At 47.8% G+C, this 18,636-nt stretch overlaps 1 protein-coding gene across 4 annotated transcripts in view; it reads left to right on the top strand.

Annotated features, from left to right (window-relative positions):
* TYW1B (tRNA-yW synthesizing protein 1 homolog B) overlaps positions 1-4,696 on the top strand; it is a 139,253-nt gene extending 134,557 nt beyond the window's left edge. For all 4 annotated transcript variants that reach the window (XM_076072642.1, XM_076072640.1, XM_076072639.1 and 1 more), the window contains one exon: positions 3,542-4,696. In XM_076072642.1, coding sequence (XP_075928757.1) covers positions 3,542-3,763 — 222 coding nt within the window. In that variant the 3' untranslated portion in view covers positions 3,764-4,696. The remainder of the gene's footprint in view (positions 1-3,541) is intronic.
* Positions 4,697-18,636: the final 13,940 nt, after the last annotated feature.

The following is an 18,636-nucleotide window of genomic DNA, read 5'->3' on the forward strand; positions in this document are numbered from 1 at the left end:
CGAGCGATACATTAGTATTTTTCAGCGTTTAAACCGGTGCACGGCAGATGTCTTTTTTTGAGCGTGACACCGCTCCTTCATGATTCATTCACCTTCCGACCCGATCTCTCGTACCTTCACGCGGCAGCAATCGTCCATTGACTCCTGCACGCTCTCACTTCTCTCATCCACTCGTTTATTCAATCTTGCACTCATTCACCCCTCGTTCTTTGCTGTTGTTTTACTCTCTTCGTACCCACATCTATTCTCACCGTAATAAAAACAATTATTCTGCTCGTTCAATCCCGAATAGACTTCCCTTTTACCTTTCCTACATCTCACGTCCTGTGGGTAACCATCAAATTGGAAATGTTTGCATGGCAAACAAATATGAAGCAATTAAGTCTTTAAAACCCCCCCAAAACAACTAATTGTTACGACTTTGCACGGAGGTGTTTGCTAATTTTCACATGAATCAGAATCAGGCTGTCGTATTAGTGTCCTTAATGGCTAATTAAAGAGACCTCGCGTGAAATATTGTGACTAAGTTGTGCGGTTGGTACACCGACACGCGGACACGCCAGCGACTCCCCCCTGGCACCAGAGTCACGTCGCGAGATTGATGCATTCACAGCTTCATTCGTTTATCTCTGTCAAAACATCACATTCAGCGCGGTTGTTGTACGTGAAGGGTGCTTGGTGACACGGGTTTGTGCGTCTGCGTTTATGTCTGTGCGCGTGTGCGCGTGTGCATGCGGCGAGCGGCAGTTCAAATCCCGCTCATGGTGAACATCAGTGACGATTATTGAACCGGTCCTTGGCCTCCCCTAGGTCGACTCAGCCTCAAATAAGTACCTGGTGCAGTGCGTAGTAAACATCGCCACTGGGGAGACAAACGCGGCCGGGCGTGGTGCTGGCCACCCACCCCCTCGTGTGCCGTGCCGGCCTTCATAGGTGCTCGCTAACAGCACTTGCCCCAACAGTCTACGAAGTCTATACAGAGGATCTTTGTTGTGTGTCTGTATGTATATGCGGAGCGGTAGCGTAGTGGTCAGCGCACTGCACTACGAACCCGGCGACCTGCGTTCCCATTCTTGCTCACGGCCACTACCAGTGGCAAATATCTGAACCGGTTCTGCGCCTTCCCGAGTTCAACTCAGCCTTAAATTAGGACCCGATGTCGTGTGTAAAAATCATTGCCACTGCGGAGACAAAGGCGGCCGAGCGTGGTTGTTGGCGACCCACCCCTCCCCCCCCTGCGTGCCACGTTTGCCTTTACAGGCGCTAGCTAACAGCACTTCCCCCAATAGTCAATTGAGGCTATGGGTCGGGGGGGGGGGGGTCATTGTCTCTGTGTCCGCATGTGTACGTGTAATCCGGTAGCTCTCAGGTCCCTGGTATAAATTACTCGTGAACACGAGCGACGATAGCGGTAACTGAAGCAGACTTGCATTGCAGCGGAGGTTGCCGTTCTAGCCGACGATGTGACGGCGCTGCTGTGGTCAAAGAGCACGGTCGTTACCGCGCACGTTGAGATCCCGGATGGAGATCGACACAATCATGACTTTGGGTTCGACGATTTGTATTGCCACTTCGTGCGAGGTGACCAGGAAACCCGCGAAGTGGGGATTGCAGCGATTCACTCCTGCAGACAAAAATAAAAATGTCAACCAATCATCGCAATCCCGGGTTCGCAAGCAAAATCGATCCAATTATCGCAACGGCGTGAATTCGCGTTTCTTTGTTTCGGTCTCGTTTGTAGTGTTGTTTGCTCCCGTTGGTCCACAAATAATTTTCGTAAATTGCAAATAATCGTGCGATTTGATCCAGGTAGAACGAGCATAAGCATCAATTTCGCTTGGTGGATCGATTCATCCTGGCAGGTCGATTGTGAAGACACTTGTTCAAACCTTGGGGTATGTGGAATGTCCACCACTACACTGGGACCGTCAGTGGAGGTGAGCTCTGCCTCATTCATGCCAGGAGACACCTTGACTTGAATTATAGGCAGAGCCGTTCGCATCTAGGCTGTGTCACATTGGGGCTGTGTTGAGACCTGTCGCGTTGAGGCCTTGTCACATTGAGAACGTGTCACGTTGAGATTGTGTCACGGTGAGATTGTGTCACTTTGAGAACGTGTCACGTAGAGATTGTGTCACGGTGAGGTTGTGTCACGTTGAGAACGTGTCACATTGAGTCTGCGTCACATAGAGGCTGCGTCACATCGAGGCTGCGTCACATCGAGGCTGCGTCACATCGAGGCTGCGTCACATCGAGGCTGCGTCACATCGAGGCTGTGTCACATCGAGGCTGCGTCACATCGAGGCTGCGTTTTATTGGGGCTGTGTTGAGACCGTGTCACGTTGAGGCCGTGTCACATTGAGAACGTGTCACGTTGAGATTGTGTCACATTGAGATTGTGTCACATTGAGAACGTGTCACTTTGAGATTGTGTCACATTGAGAATGTATCACATTGAGAACGTGTCACATTGAGAACGTGTCACGTTGCGACTGTGTCACATTGAGAACGTGTCACGTTGAGAACGTGTCACATTGAGAACGTGTCACATTGAGATTGTGTCACATTGAGAACGTGTCACGTTGAGAACGTGTCACGTTGAGAACGTGTCACGTTGAGATTGTGTCACATTGAGAATGTGTCACATTGAGATCGTGTCACATTGAGAACGTGTCACATTGAGATTGTGTCACATTGAGAATGTATCACATTGAGATCGTGTCACATTGAGAATGTATCACATTGAGATCGTGTCACATTGAGAACGTGTCACATTGAGAACGTGTCACGTTGAGAACGTGTCACATTGAGATTGTGTCACATTGAGAACGTGTCACATTGAGATTGTGTCACATTGAGATTGTGTCACATTGAGAACGTGTCACATTGAGAACGTGTCACGTTGAGAACGTGTCACATTGAGAACGTGTCACGTTGAGAACGTGTCACGTTGAGAACGTGTCACATTGAGATTGTGTCACATTGAGAACGTGTCACATTGAGATTGTGTCACGTTGCGACTGTGTCACATTGAGAACGTGTCACATTGAGATTGTCTCACATTGAGAACGTGTCACATTGAGAACGTGTCACGTTGCGACTGTGTCACATTGAGAACGTGTCACATTGAGATTGTGTCACATTGAGAACGTGTCACGTTGAGAACGTGTCACGTTGAGAACGTGTCACGTTGCGACTGTGTCACATTGAGAACGTGTCACATTGAGATTGTGTCACATTGAGATTGTGTCACATTGAGAACGTGTCACATTGAGAACGTGTCACGTTGAGAACGTGTCACATTGAGAACGTGTCACGTTGAGAACGTGTCACGTTGAGAACGTGTCACATTGAGATTGTGTCACATTGAGAACGTGTCACATTGAGATTGTGTCACGTTGCGACTGTGTCACATTGAGAACGTGTCACATTGAGATTGTCTCACATTGAGAACGTGTCACATTGAGAACGTGTCACGTTGAGAACGTGTCACGTTGAGATTGCGTCACGTTGAGGCCGTGTCACCGCGCTCTCCCCCCAGTTCAAGCGCCACGGCGAGTGGTGGACGTGGATCAACTACACGCGCTTCCAGGAGCTGGCGCGCGCGCACGCCGAGAGCGGGGGCGCCGCCCCCTTCACGGCGGACGACTACGCGGCACGCACCCCGCGCTGGGCCCTCTTCGGCTCCAGGGAGCGGGGCTTCGACCCGGCCGACACGCGATTCTTCCGCAAGAACCGCCCCAAGGACATCTCCGGCTGCTGAGCTCGGGGAGGGAGGGGAGCGGCATGGGCCGCCACCCCCCCCACCCCTGCCACCCCCCCGTGGGGTATCCAACCCTGGGTGGGCACGCACTCCCACGTGGTTCCTGATGGGATTGACCGTGGGGGGAGGGGGGGCAGGAGGAGGATCGGGACGAGTTGAGGAGAGGTTCCGAACGTGAGGAGGTTGCCGAGTAACCTTCACGGAAGTGACGCCGTCCTGGATGTCGGGGAGTTACACTGTCTCGTCTTAGCCTCTTCGTTTTTGTATCTTTCTGCTCATGGTGATTTTAATGGTTTGTTAAAAAAAAATTCAAATGGTCATAATTCTGTAATGCAGTATGATGTGTTAATGCAAGGATATGTCTCCTTGTAGATGACAACTGGACAATTGTGTACTCTTAAATTGATTGAAGGGTTTCCCAAATAACCAACTACACACAGCCTTACTATAGACACACTCAATCCCACTCAACAACCTACAGACCCACTTTAATACCGACACTTAACAGCACACAGACTCACTGAACTATCCACAGACCGACTCGAGGACCATTTATAAACCAACTCATCTAACCAGCCATCGACTTACCCACCAATCCAATCATTGTCTCGCCTAAACACCCAACCATCTACCTTTGCACCCAGCCACCAATCTACCTATTTACCAGTGTCAGTCAAGTGTTGCGAATTTGTTACACAAATACGGTCATATTAATGCAAAATTATGGCTGTTTTGTGCTGTATACAACTTGTTTTTTCACGACAAAGCGCCTATAATTGTTACTGTAAGCAAATGCTGTGAGACACACTTTAGTCTTTCAATCCTCAAATGTCATTGTCCATCTCTCAAATACACTACAAAAACTCCCAACAGGAGACCTGATGCAGAGAATGTTTAAAAAAATATATATATACATATTACATTTCGCACTGACGGCATGCATCTGAGTTCTTCTCCATCGGTGTAAGTGGGATGTGCCTGGGCAGCTGTCCAGCGTAAGTATTGGCTGGGCATCGCGACCTGGGGGAGTGTAGTGGTGGTGGTGGTGATGGAGGTGGTGGTGATGGAGGTGGTGGTGATGGAGGTGGTGGTGGTGATGGAGGTGATGGAGGTGGTGGTGGTGATGGAGGTGGTGGTGGTGGTGATGGAGGTTGTGGTGGTGCGGTTTGACCGATTGTAGTGCAAGCACCACCGGGTGGTGGTGGGGGGGGGGGGGGTCCAGGATGTGGTGGGGGGGGGGTCCAGGATGTGGTGGCAGGGGGAGAGAGAGGTTGGAGGAGGAGGGGGGTTGTTGGTTTGTCAGACAGCCGCAGAGGAAAAATCGCACCCCGACCTCCCTTCCACGCCATTCTCCCCCTCCCTCCGCCCCCTGCTCGCAACTGCAGACACGCGGAGTGTCGGCCGCAGCTTGTGGATGGATTCATCCATGAATGAAATTGCCGCGCTCATCGCCACCTCCACAAACAAAGACAAGGCCCCCCCCCCCCCCCCATGTAGCCTTAACAGACTGTTGGGGCAAGTGCTGTTAGCGAGCAGCACCTATGAAGGCCGGAACTGCACACGAGGGGGGTGAGTGGCCAACACCACGCCCGGTCGCCTTTGTTTCCCCGCACCCCACCAAGACCCCACACCACCGCACCACTCCACAGACCCCGCAGGGCTCCCGCCACACAAAACGTCACAGGAGCCGGCAGACGTGAACTTTCAAATGACATTGGTGTGGTGTTTTAAAAATATATATTTATATATACTTTGTAACTTCTACTTCAAGGTCGGGCTGAACGATTTGGGGAAAATATCTAAATGCGATTTTTCTGATATATTGCGATTTGATTTGCAATAAAAAAAATTAAAGTCAAGCTTCAGTTCAATATTCACTGTGTAATAGATTTAAAACATGTGATGGAGCATTACCACGTGATACCATCAAAATATGAACTGCTCTATATATTCTAATTCAAGGATGAGAACTTAAAAGATATGAATTTCTTCCAATATGCATTTATAAAAAATGTTAAATTGAAATAGAACAATCAAACAGAGAACAATCGTTAAGTTAAATAAAGTTATAATAAAAAATAAAACAATTCCAATAAGAAAGTAATAGGACTTTTCAAATCGCAAAAAGTCGCGGCTTTTGCGATTTGCTAAACGCATTGTTTCAAATTTCGATTTGAAATCCATGTATCGTTCAGCCGTACTTCAGGGGCAAAAAAAATAACACGCCACCGCAAGTGTCTCAGAATATAAATGTGAATCAAAGGTCACCGGTGTTGGTGCCGATACAAATCGTGGCCAGGTTGGGTTTGCCTGTTGTTTTTAATCCTTTTATGTTTTTTTTTTTACCTCTCAAATTAAATAATATTGTTGGTGCTTTTGTTTCCTTTTTGTTTTTAGTCGGCGTTGGAAGAGACCGCGCACGTTGATGAACGCGCCCCGTGGCTCTTCCACGCACCGCGTTACTTACTGCGTGCGCCGGTCTCTCGTGTGTGTTTTGTGTTTGTTTGTGTACACTCTGAAGCAAGATGTTGCCACGGCCGTTTATTCTAACCCGATGAAGAAAGTAAAAAAACAACACAATTGCTCAAGCTTGCTTTCTCTGTATTACACTTAAGAATTTGTGTTGAATGGCTAACATTAATAAGCCATCTTTCTATACGTCCCTGCCAACCTTAGCCGTTCACGACCTGCACTCGTACGCTACTATGACAAAGACAAAGATCCCCCGTATAGCCTGTAACAGACTGTTGGGGCAAGTGCTGTTAGTGCGTAGCACTAACGAGGTGGGTGGCCACAGCACCACACCCGGACGCCTTTGTCTCCCCAGTGGCGATGATTTTTAAACACTGCGCCAGGTTCTCATTTGAGGTTGAGTGGACCTAGAGGACGCCCAGCGCCGGTCCAGATAAAATCGTCACCGGTGTTGGCCGTGAGCGAGACTCGAATGTGGGTCGCTGGGTTCGTAGCGCAGCGCAGCGCTAACCCGCTCCACAACCGCTCCTCAACTATGAGGGCCCTCCCAACACACACCAAAGTGCATTTGCCGAGGAGTTGAGACGGATACATCTTGTCCGGGCACAAAGGACACGTGCAGCCGCGTGTCATCCGAATCGCGGTGAAAACAATTTCAATCCATTCCGCCTGTCCACGAAAAGTGGAATAATTTGCAGCTGGTGGGAGGGGTGTGTGTGTGTGAAAGTGTGATGGGCGAGGCGAAGGTGGACACGAGACCCACAAAGCCTTTTATCTCGTATGTTAAAACAAAAATCAACCCATAAACAACAGCTATCAAGATATCAAGCGCTCCGTGAGACAATTTTACATCAAGCCTCTTATCTTTACGAGCCGTCGCATCGACGCTCCCGTTTTTGTTCTTGTTTCCCGCACACTCCCGCTGCAAAGCCGTTCTGCGTTCGTCCACGCAGATTCCCCTTGAGCGGGCGAGGGGATTCGAGCTTCAATTCACGGGGGGCCCCCGTCGTCTGTCTGATGCGTCTTGTCCTCCCGTGGCGACGACGCCGCCGCCCCCGTAACACCGGCACGAGTCGGACGCGCCTCTCTTGGGCGTACCGAAGATAAGCAAAGACGTCTCTCCCCCTTCCTCCCCCTTGTCAACGAAGGATCTACCCTAAAGCCGTAGCCACCGTCGATTTCATTATCGTTGCACGAAGAAGTCCTCCCCCCACCTCTTTTGCACGCGAGACGGTCGCATCGGGGTTTGACGCGCGAGCGGCGTGAGTCCTCAGCGGGCAGTGTCCTCCCCTTCGACTGCCACTGTTTACCAATCTTTTGACACCGCCACCAACCACCAGCACCGCTTGCCACGCCACAACAACCCCCCCCCCCCCCAGTGCCGGATTAAGCTCGTGCGGGGCCTGTAGCATATGTTATAAAAGGGTCCTAAATGAAAAAAACACATGAATATTAAAACACATTTTGAACTGGTATAGTAAAGAAATTGTATTTTTTCATTTGCTATACAGCCAGATAATGCGACAAATCGCTAACCTTAAACACCCAGTCGTTCATAAAAGTTGAAGGTGGTATAGTACTATAGTAATAGAGCAAGTGCAGAATCGCTGAACCGGAATTGATAGCTTAAAAGCATTTAGCGCGGGGCCCTTGAAAGTGCAGGGGCCGTAGCTACATATGTAGCTACTTTTGCTACGAGGATAATCCGGCACTGGCAGTAATCCCGCTTGGTATAAACGGGTGGACTGTGAGGTGCCATTAATAAGAACGCGAATACCAATCGGTGGAAGCGTTGCGGCTCGCGCTGTCTCCCAGAGTGCTCAAATGATAACAGCTGTGCGGCGCCGTTATGGAACGCCTGTATCTCCCGAAGAGTTCATCATTCCCAATTCCTCACCATCACAACAACCTCCATCCTCATCATCAAATCTTCATCATCAAAGGTAAAAAAAAAAATTTAAACCCACGTTGTTCTTTATAATGTATTTTCTTACATTTGTAGTAATTGTTATTAAACATTTACCATTCGCCCCCTGTGTTCACTCGTGACATAGGGGGACCGTACCCCAATTTTTTTTTTCCAGTGAAACGAAGATTCGACTTTGGCGGATTCTGCAAGAAAATAAAACCTCGCGGAGAGAGGAGAGGGTTAACTGTACAAGCTTCTGGGCCGCCTGTTAATGGGTGATAATTGGTGATTCGATTGAAAAGGTCAGTACGACACTTAGAGAATTGGGTTAAATCGCAGATAGCTTCCCAGATTTAGGTAGCTTTTGCTCGGTGCTCTGACACAAATATCCCCCCCCCCACTCACCACCACCCCTAAAGGCAATGTTAATTATAAAATGATCACATCCTTAATGTATCCGGGGTGTCTCAGGGATCAGATCACTTAGCCGTCACTGTTGAAGTCCTGCGTTCGCATACCTGTCAACCCATACGGTTTACCCCCGTATTCGTGTACAAGGAAATTGCGTTTTCAAGTCCATACGGCGTACAGCCGTTTCAATACGGGCAAAATATATATAATTTGCTTAATAGAATTTTGTCTGTTTGTGCTTCTAAATTGTGATGTGACTTTGTAGGATGAACGCTGAGATTGATAAGGGCACGGGGTGACCAATAAGGTCTGAATTGGTCTGTAATAAAGTAGGCACTGATAAGAGGTTGAGAGCTATGGGTTTGAATCTGTGGTAGCTACCTGGGATTTAAAGCCAGAATTTCATTCATCCGGAAATGATGGTTTAATTTTGGCCACCAATGACTTGCACATTAGACCAACACACAGAACATACTTGCACATGTACCTCGCTTTTACTGGCACCTCATGCTCCCACATTACATGTGCTCTGTATTGTTTCAATTTGCATTTAAATCACTATTCAAATGAAATATAGAGCTTACTTGCACACATATCTAACTTTTATCGAGCGCCTCTTTACTCTCATATTTGCACCGTATTATTACATCCGTGTTTTGTTTAAGACCGTTAAATACTTTGTTAATTGTGCAATAATCCTTTAGGGAACGCGTACTCTGTCCCTGCCATATCGACTTTTGTGTCTGTTGTTGCTGCTGCAGTGCATTACACCACAGACCCCCAGTGTAAAATAGCTAGGAAAACTAAACAAACGGGACCATCCTGTGTGATTAATCAAATAAACCCAAACTCATTCAACATGATTTTCACTTAAATTTGGTGAAACGCCTGATCTGATCATGAGCGAACAAAATCCTTGTACTGCTATGCAATTGATATTTCTCTGGAGCTCGGCATGGGGAAAATAGTGAGCCTGGCAAGTGTGTGGCAGAATAAGCTCAGTGGAATGGATCTCAGAAACAGTTATGTCACGTCTACTTACGCGAGCCAAAGTTCAGAGTGGACACTTCATCTCAACATACGACATTTTTTTACGAAGTCTTTTAAGAGCCTGCGGCTGGCGCACATTAACGGGTGTTTTTTTGGGGAGCTATGACAAACAACCACGAAGGTTCCTCCCGCCCCAAAGACACCCGCAGCCAGGTGGCTTTGTTGGTAACCGGAATGTGGAGGCAAAATGTACAACACCGGTGCTGTTTCGGGCTCTCATCTCCCAGACCAGTTCTCCTGGGGAGCTGTCCGGAATGTTTGTTTTTGTTTCTGCCATCTGGTGGAGTGAGCGAGCTCGGATGAAGCCACTCGGGTTTAGTTGTCCCCAATTAAACCTTGCGGCACGTGCCTCGCTTGAAACTGACAATCTCGATGCCGAGCGTCGCCCACCACTCCACCCCGACTCCCCCCCCCCCCACTACCACTCCCCGTCCCCACCACTCCCCACACCACCACTCCCCCACACCACCACTCTCCACCACTCTCCACCACCACTCCCCCCACCACCATTCCCCCCCTACTCACCCCACCACTCCCCCCACCACTCCCCCGCACCACCACTCCCCCCGCACCACTCCCCGCCCCCCCCACCACTCCCCACCACCACTCCCCCCACACCACTCCTCCCCACCACTCCTCCCCACCACTCCCCCCCCACCACTCCCCCCGCACCACTCCCCCCACCACTCCCCCCCGCACCACTCCCCGCCCCCCTCCCCCACCAGTTGCTAACAAACTGCAGCCTCCACCTGCAGTTGCCGCGCCGATCGCAGGCACTTGTGAACTTTGACCTGCACGGCGCGTAATCAGGGGAGAGGGGTGGATGCTTCGGTGGGCTGGTACACGGGGCTCCTTTAAACGCACGAAGGGCACGGGGGGGGGTAGAAGGTTGTACCGTACGCCTATGCTCCGGCACACTTAACATCCCAAAGGCGCTCCACCCCCCCCCACACCCCCCAAGTCAAGTGAGAGAGAGTTTCCACGTTCTGCAACTTCACCAGACGCTTCGGCGAAACGCCACGAGCCCACTCGGTGCACATAATGTGGCGCGCTCTTGGAAACAACGGACGAATGCGGACAGCCCCCGAGATATTTGTCTGCAGTGTTCCACTTCTGTGACCAACATTTGCGGAAGTCTCTTTTTTTTCCTGCATTTCTTTTTTTTTCTTTCTTGTTGCGTTTCATATATAGAGAGAGAGGGCCCCCAGGTATTGTACACATGTGCACATTTAAACATTTTTAACTCTCTCTCTCTGTTCGAAAAGTGAAAATATGAAGTTCTATATTTTAATTTTGATTTAAAGCTTTCGTGACTGCAGGGATTCATATTCTTGGTTCTTTCGGTAAAGTCACGTAGAAGGGAAACAATAAAATAATAAAAATATAAAACAATAAAATTATCACGACGTTTCGACTGCAACACAAGCAATCATCCGTAGAGAAAATCTGATTATTGCACTCGAGTGCTAAAGAGAGACAGAAATCTCATGGGGGATGAAACTCAAACCGAATGCGAAGTTTGGTTTAATCCAGGGATTTTTTTAAAGGTTTTTTTTTTAATCCGAGGAATGAAAATTGAGCTCCCTATTGCATGGAGATTTGTTGGGCTGAGGATCACAGAGGGGAGAGTTTCCAGGGTGGTGTCGGTGCCACTTTGCGTCGGATACACGTTCACTGGCGTTGCCGTAAATATGGGAAGAGCTGAAACAAAACCTCAACATCATTCACTCTGCTGGCGGTATTTGTCTTTTTTTAAATTGCTTTATATGTTTGCAAATCGTTGCAAACCATAACTTTTGTGGCCTTCCAGGAGTAATGTGCTACGGGATGTTCCCCCCATCCCCCCCCCCCCGTCAATTCTGGATAGGAAATGATTTGGTGGTTAAGACGACTTGTTTCCGTGTGTGCGTTCGATCGTGCGCGTGTGATTTTGTGCATGCGGGCTACTCAGTCAGTCAACCCATGGCACCTGGGTCTGTCTCGTGACCTCCTGTCAGCGGGCGTTCGACACTTCACGTGGCTATAAGTGCACCTAGTCTGGCACAAGCGCCGTGGGGACGTGACTTCCACTTAGTGGCGAATGGCGGTTGCTGTTGCTGTTGTTGTTGTTGCGGCTACATTTTGACAGCCATTGAGGCTTGAAAAACTACTCTGGGAGTGTTTGAGCACATACACAAATCAATGGATAGATCGAAAATGTAATTGTGATGATAACAATGATGAATGTAATAGTTTCTACACATTACTGGAGAAACATAGTTCACGTATTGTAAATTAGTAATTGCACACTTGTTCGGCCTTTGACTCTCACGTTTGACGCTCATGTTCGAAATGTCACTCGCGGTTTCATTTTTCCACCTCCGTAACATTGCCCGGTTACCATCTTCGTTTTCCTGTGTCTCTTGCCGAAACACCGGTTCGTGTCTTTGTTGTCAATCAGAGTCGATCACTGGAATGCATCACTTCCTGTTGCTTCTACGAATGTAATTAACCGATTAAACAATGTGCGCAGAACTCAGGGCTGCTCGGGGGTCAACAAGAACCCAATCCTTTAACTCCTGCGCTTCTGGCATCTTTGCATTGGTTGTCCATGAGATATAGGATTTGTTTTTAGATTATTGTACTCGCATAAAGGCCCCTTGTATGTTTTCCTGCTATGCACCGGCACTTCCCCTTCGTTCGTCAGACTCTGCTGGACTTTTACTGGTCCTTAAAACGGACTTTGTTCCATTGGTGGACAATGCACATTCTGTTCCTCTGCTCCAAGACTGGAATCTTTGCCCGAAACTATCAGAGACTCGGATACCGTCGGTATCTTTATATCTCATCATCAAATAAATTTGAAATAACTGAACATTTTGTAATTATTCTTTTTGCTCTGGAGTCGTCGTTTTTTTGTTTGCTGCAATTTTATTTTGTCTTAGATTGTAGAGATTTTTGAGACGCGTGATTTTGTGAAGTGAACTATACAAAATAAATCTTGCTATTAATTCTCAAACAAGAATATTATTAGCGACACAGAAGAACATACATTTATATTTTGTGTATTTTACCAGATCAGACCCACCGAGATATATAGCTCTTTCTCATTAGCGACCTGGCCACAAATGACACCTCCTCGAAGCGGTTACATCATGTATAAATGTATAACAGCCAAATCATCTAAACGCACGTTTCTAAATGTGGAGGGAAACCCCAGTTGACCAGGAGAAAAAAATCCACGCGACAACGAGGAGAGAGAGAGAGAGAACACGCAAACTCCAAATATACAGCAGCAGCAGCAGGTGTCAGGGTTGTGATCGAACCCACGACCTCAGGGCGTGCTAGTAAACATCCCCTAGCCATCGCGCGCGCGCGAGAGAGAGAGACCACACCAGAGGCGACCAACACCCCGCCAATTACTGGTAATGGCGAAGAGAAGCGAGCCACCTAGCACAGGAGGCAGCTCCGTGTCCGGCTCGGGGCACAGCAGCATCCGCCTTGAACTTTCAGCCAGCCCCCCCCACCCCCCCACTTCGCCTGCCAATATCTGTCACACAATCCATGTAAATGCCCCGCTCCCTCCACGGATCACGGTTTACTGCCGCCGCGTGAGGGCATCGAAAGCCGACACCCACTTCAGAGGGAGGCTTCTTCGCTCCGGTGCCGCATTTTTTTTTTAATCTCGCTCCAAAAAAAAAGTTGGAAATGGAAAGGACAAAAGAAAAAGGGATTTGAGTCGGTGGAGGGGAAATGTTTTTTGAAAAGTTCTGCGGCGAAACGGGGCAGCACGCGTCACCCTTTCAAGGCTGCCGCCGTCCGCGAGCCCTCGTTTAAGTGCCAAAGTCAAACAGTCGCGTTTAAATATTCTTGGTTCTTTCGGTAAAGTCACGTGGATATAAAAAAATAAAATAAAAAAATTGTAACAATATCACCTGATGACGATTGCTTGTGTTGCGATCGAAACGTCGTGATATTGTTATTATTTCTATTTTCATTATTTTTTTTCTATCTACGTGGCTTTACCGAAAGAACCAAGAATATGAATCCCCGCAGTCACGAGAGCTTTCAATCAAAATTTAGTCGCCTTTAAGTTGCATTCACCGTTGTCCGCAAGGCTCGCCGTCAGTCAGCACTGACGTGCCCGCAACGAGCAACGGGGATTGCTCGACGGCGGTTGGTTGCACCCGGCAAGCGAAGGACGCTCCTCCGCATCGCCCCCGTGGACATGAGACGCGCCGAAAGCTCCTTCGTGACATTTGCCGAGAGGCAGCATCAAGAGCGGACCTCACGCGAGTGGACCTCACGCGAGTGGACCTCACGCGAGTGGACCTCACGCGAGCGGACCCTCACGCGAGCGGGACCTCACGCGCGTTAGAATGAGATGTGTTTACAACAAGATGGCCCAAACTTGACTTAAAGCTTTCGTGACTGCAGGAATTCATATTCTTTGGGACTTTCGGTAAAGCCACGTAGATAGAATTTTTTTTTTATAAAAATAGAAATAATAACAATATCACGACGTTTCGATCGCAACACAAGCAATCGTCATCAGGTGATATTGTTATTATTTTTTTTTAGTATTTTTTCTATCTACGTGGCTTTACCGAAAGACCCAACGAATATGGCCCAAACTCCCCATCGCCTATCCCCGCCCTCTCTCTCTCTCTTCTTACATTCATGACACTACGTTTGTGATTGTTATTTAGCATATTTACCGGAACCTAAGGAGCCTAACGGTCATATTAAATGTATAATTTCATTTCACATGCTAAGTACAGTATACTGTGTAATGTCCACAATGGAGGTTTTTGGGTGAGATCGCGTATATATAAATATATAAATGTGCCGTCAAACCCACCACCACCGGAAACAGCAAATTAGAGAGCAAAACCACAGCATAGTAACGAATTGGCATGTTTTCTTTACGTGACAAATCTTACTGATTGGCTGTGTCGGGTGGTGGTGGGTTAAACGACACATGTTGGTCGCGAAAGCCTACGCGTTAAACAAACTGTGTAACATATTCTTGGTTCTTTCGGTAAAGTCACGTAGAATGGAAATAATAAAATAATACAAATAAAACAATACAATTATCACGACGTTTCGACTGCAACACAAGCAATCATCATCAGGTGTGAAAACCACAGCAAGAAAATTTTCTTTTATTTTCGTATTATTTTATTATTTCCCTTCTACGTGGTGACTTTACCGAAAGAACCAAGAATATGAATCCCTGCAGTCACGAAAGCTTGAAATCGAAATTTAAACTGTGTAACGTTATGTTTTTCAGAATAACGTTGCCTCTTTTATGCTGCTATTTTTTTTTGCAACAAGAATTGCACTATATCTGTGGTCACGTTGCCATCACCTCTAATCAATACAAAATATATATCTTGACAACCAAGATATACATTTTTTTTAAATTAAGCATTCAAACGCCACCATCCTCTCTAAAGTGCTGTACCCATTGATCAAAGCTCGCAGACGTATTTCGACAGCGTTTTGTAAAAAAAAAAATCTACGAGTCATTATTTTCTTTTTTATCTACCAGTCATTATCTCATGCCTGTTATTCACTCCCCGTCGTCGTGAACTTCACTCTGTTTCCAAGGCACACCCCCCACAAAGTCATTCAAAAACAAAATACCCTCGAGGGGGTGGGGGGGGGGATGACCCCTACACGCTTGAAGCCCTCCCCAATGCTTGCAACCTTGTGACCTCGGGGCCCGGTCCCACAGAAGCTACGCGAGGGACGTTGCATGTCAGCCCCTGCAGTCCTCTTCTCATCAGATGAGAGAGCTACGTGAATGATTGCGATTGATGATTACGTGCCGCTGTTACATTTCCACGTAATCGTCATCTCGCCACGCGGCGCCCCCGATGTTTCCTCCCCTCGACCGGTGCGCAGGAGGTTTGTAGGTTCGATGCCGACCCCGACGCCTGTTGTGTATGTGGAGTTTGCGTGTCTCTCTCTCTCTCTCTCCTCGTGGTTGCGTGGATTTTTCCCTCCGCTTCTTCCGGATTTTCCACCTCCACATTTAGAAACGTGCGTTTAGAGTTTTTGGCTGCTGCTTTAAATTTCCACGCGATGATGAGAGGCCACTTCGTTGAGCTGTCATTTGTGTGGCCAGGTCGCTTCTGGTAAAAAATGTAATAAAAAGTCAATAGTTACGTTTGTGCCCTCCCTGTACCTGGCAATTTAAGTTTGATAATTATCAGCGACGGCACACATCACTGCCGAGTGGTACCCGAATCTGTTGTGGACCTCTCCTAGGTTGACTTGGCTTTAAATCTATAAACGGTTCCCCCTGCACATCGCTTAAACATGTGCCAAGCTGTTCTCAATGTGGCACATCCATCGCTCACCGACAAAGACGGATTTCTTAAATGAAATTAATTTATCGCGTTGCATCTTCCCGCAACGTACTCTTTCGAGCAAATCTGAATAAGTTCCTTTCAACTTCACTTTGGATTATTGCGAGAATTATTTTTAAAGCGTCATGTTGCGTTTCAATTTTTTTTGTTATTGTATTATTATTTGTGTTACGTCGCGCTCATGATTGACGTCGCTGAAGTGGGGGTGGGGGGGTGTAGCTCTCTAGGGACATTCGTTGCAGGATGGAGACAGAATCGTCGCACCTCTGATACGGCGGCCTTCCGTCCAGGTGCTCGGTACAGCTAAGACGTGGATTATTTTTCGTTTTCTCTACTCGCCCCCCCCCCCCTTCACTGGGACAAACTCCCCCCCCAACCCCCCTCCACATTAAGCGGTCACCTTCGCTCACTCGTTCCAGCTCCCCACTCAAAATTCACTTACTGTCCCCAAACTCACCCCACAACCCCCCTAAATCTCCTCCCGCTAACCGCCACTGTTACTGTCCCCTCTTCATATTCTCATTGTATGGCTTTCACTCATTCCCCATCCATGCAATCATTCATCATCATATTCTCATTCATCATTCTCATTTTCTCATTCAATCATTCATCATATTCTCATTGTATGGCTTTCACTCATTCCCTGTTCATTCAATCATTCATCATCATATTCTAATTGTATGGCTTTCACTCATTTCCCATTCATTTAATAATTCATCATATTCTCATTCATCATTCTCACATTCTCATTCAATCATTCATCATATTCTCATTATATGGCGTTCACTCATTCCCCATTCATTCAATCCTTCATCATCATTTACTCTAATCAATTTCCCTTTCACCGAATCCACGCATCATCATCACCATCATCACAGATGTGCCCACATTGTTTCCTCTCATCTATTGCATTCACCTCGTCTCCACCGTGACAAATACACGTCGCTGTTGCTGTTGTACCGTCTGTTAATTCGTTATAAAGTGCCCTGGTTAAGGCGCTACATACATTTATTGAAGATAAGACAAGATTATGTTTATGGTTAATCCTTCCGTTGCATCCTATGAAATCCTTCATGTATTTCCAACGTTAACTGTAACTTTTATCCCTATCCCACGGTCTTATCTCGTCCTCTAATCTTGATGCCGTTGCCTGCAGGCTCATCATAGACTCCTGTCCGCCGCGTCTATCCCGCACCTTGAGATGCCCGCGGCCTTCCGATATATTTTGATTTCCCGCAGGGAACAGAGCTTTATGTTTTTTTTTGACTCGTGCCCTTGTCTTATAGTTTCTCCAGAAATAGTGTCGACGAAAGTGTGGAGCAGTTTATCATCGGAGCTTTCACTTTATCTCAACTCGCGCACGTGCACATTACTCATTCTCCGTCTCTGCTCGGCGGAGACCCGTTCGCCCAGTTGATACCACTCACAAGTACAGATTGCCCTTTGGAATACAAGGAGTTGCAAAGCGCACCGATAATCATGACGGAGTCAAAAGTGTCCACAGAGCAGGGGGCATCGTCAAGCGTCACAATCTGCCGGAGGCGCTTAGGGGCCGTCCATAAATGACGTCACGCGATTTTGGACGATTTTTGACCTCCCCTCCCCTCGTCACACCCCTCAATTATGACGTCACAAAGCTCTGCCCCCCCCCCCAAAAAAATATAAAACATGCTTCAAATCGCTTTAAACTATTGTCATTGTAGTGCGTATTTAATGTGGCGCTGCACTCTGATGTTGTAGAAGACATTTATTAAAAAGTAGATTTAATTAAGAATAACGTGTTGTCTATATTTATTTAAAGTTGCGCATTTTGATGTGACGTCACATTTCTCAACCCCCCCCTCCCCTCGTCACACATCGTCACAAATGTCTGACACCCCCCCCCCACCCCACCTCTAGGTGCGTGACGTCATTTATGGACGGCCCCTTACCAGCAAGTGCTGCACCGCAGTCCCTGTGCCCAATCCGTTGATGAAATTGTCGAAGCTCGCGACTTGGGTGGCCAATTCGCATCACCTGCGGCCTCGCGGACACGGAATGCGGCTTTGCCAAAGTGTGCCACGCGCAGTGGAAATTGCCAATTGAAGATCCCCGTGTGATAACATTTCCGGGAACATCATCGCAACGCACACCGGCCTTGTCTCGGCTTGCAGCTCACGTACGCCCCACGGGGGAGGGGGGGGGGGGTTACATTACATTCGTACACGTATTTGTGCTCCATAAAAAAAAGGCATTAAAGAATTTAAGTGGTTTACACAAGTTCTGAGCTAACAGAAAAAAAAAACAAAAGTATCCTATTGATTATTTTTCATTGAACATTTTGACATATGCCAGAACGTCCCACCGAGGGCGCATTTCACCAGAACGGCGTAGGGGGGGGGGAAGGTGGGACACGTACGTGCCTGCCGCGCGAAATGAACCACAACAACTCGCTGATCTCCGTCCAAGGAGCATAAACCATCATCACGCCTGCTTCATTCAACCTCTCTGCAGCGGCAGCGGCGGCGGCTTTTGGCTGCTCGGCCATCCTACAAAGACGATCGCATCGCGCGCTTCCAGATGCGCTTCCGCGGCCATGTGGACCGCTCTTCCTTTCCGATATTAGGAAGTCACCGGAGCTGTGCGCTTACAAAATTTTTTTTGTTTTGTTTCTATTGAAAACACATTTCTTTAGA

The sequence above is a fragment of the Petromyzon marinus genome, chromosome 38 (genome assembly GCF_048934315.1).
Source record: "Petromyzon marinus isolate PM22_M1 ecotype Great Lakes invasive population chromosome 38, UKy_Petmar_22M1.pri1.0, whole genome shotgun sequence".
Classification (NCBI taxonomy): Eukaryota; Metazoa; Chordata; class Hyperoartia; order Petromyzontiformes; family Petromyzontidae; genus Petromyzon; species Petromyzon marinus.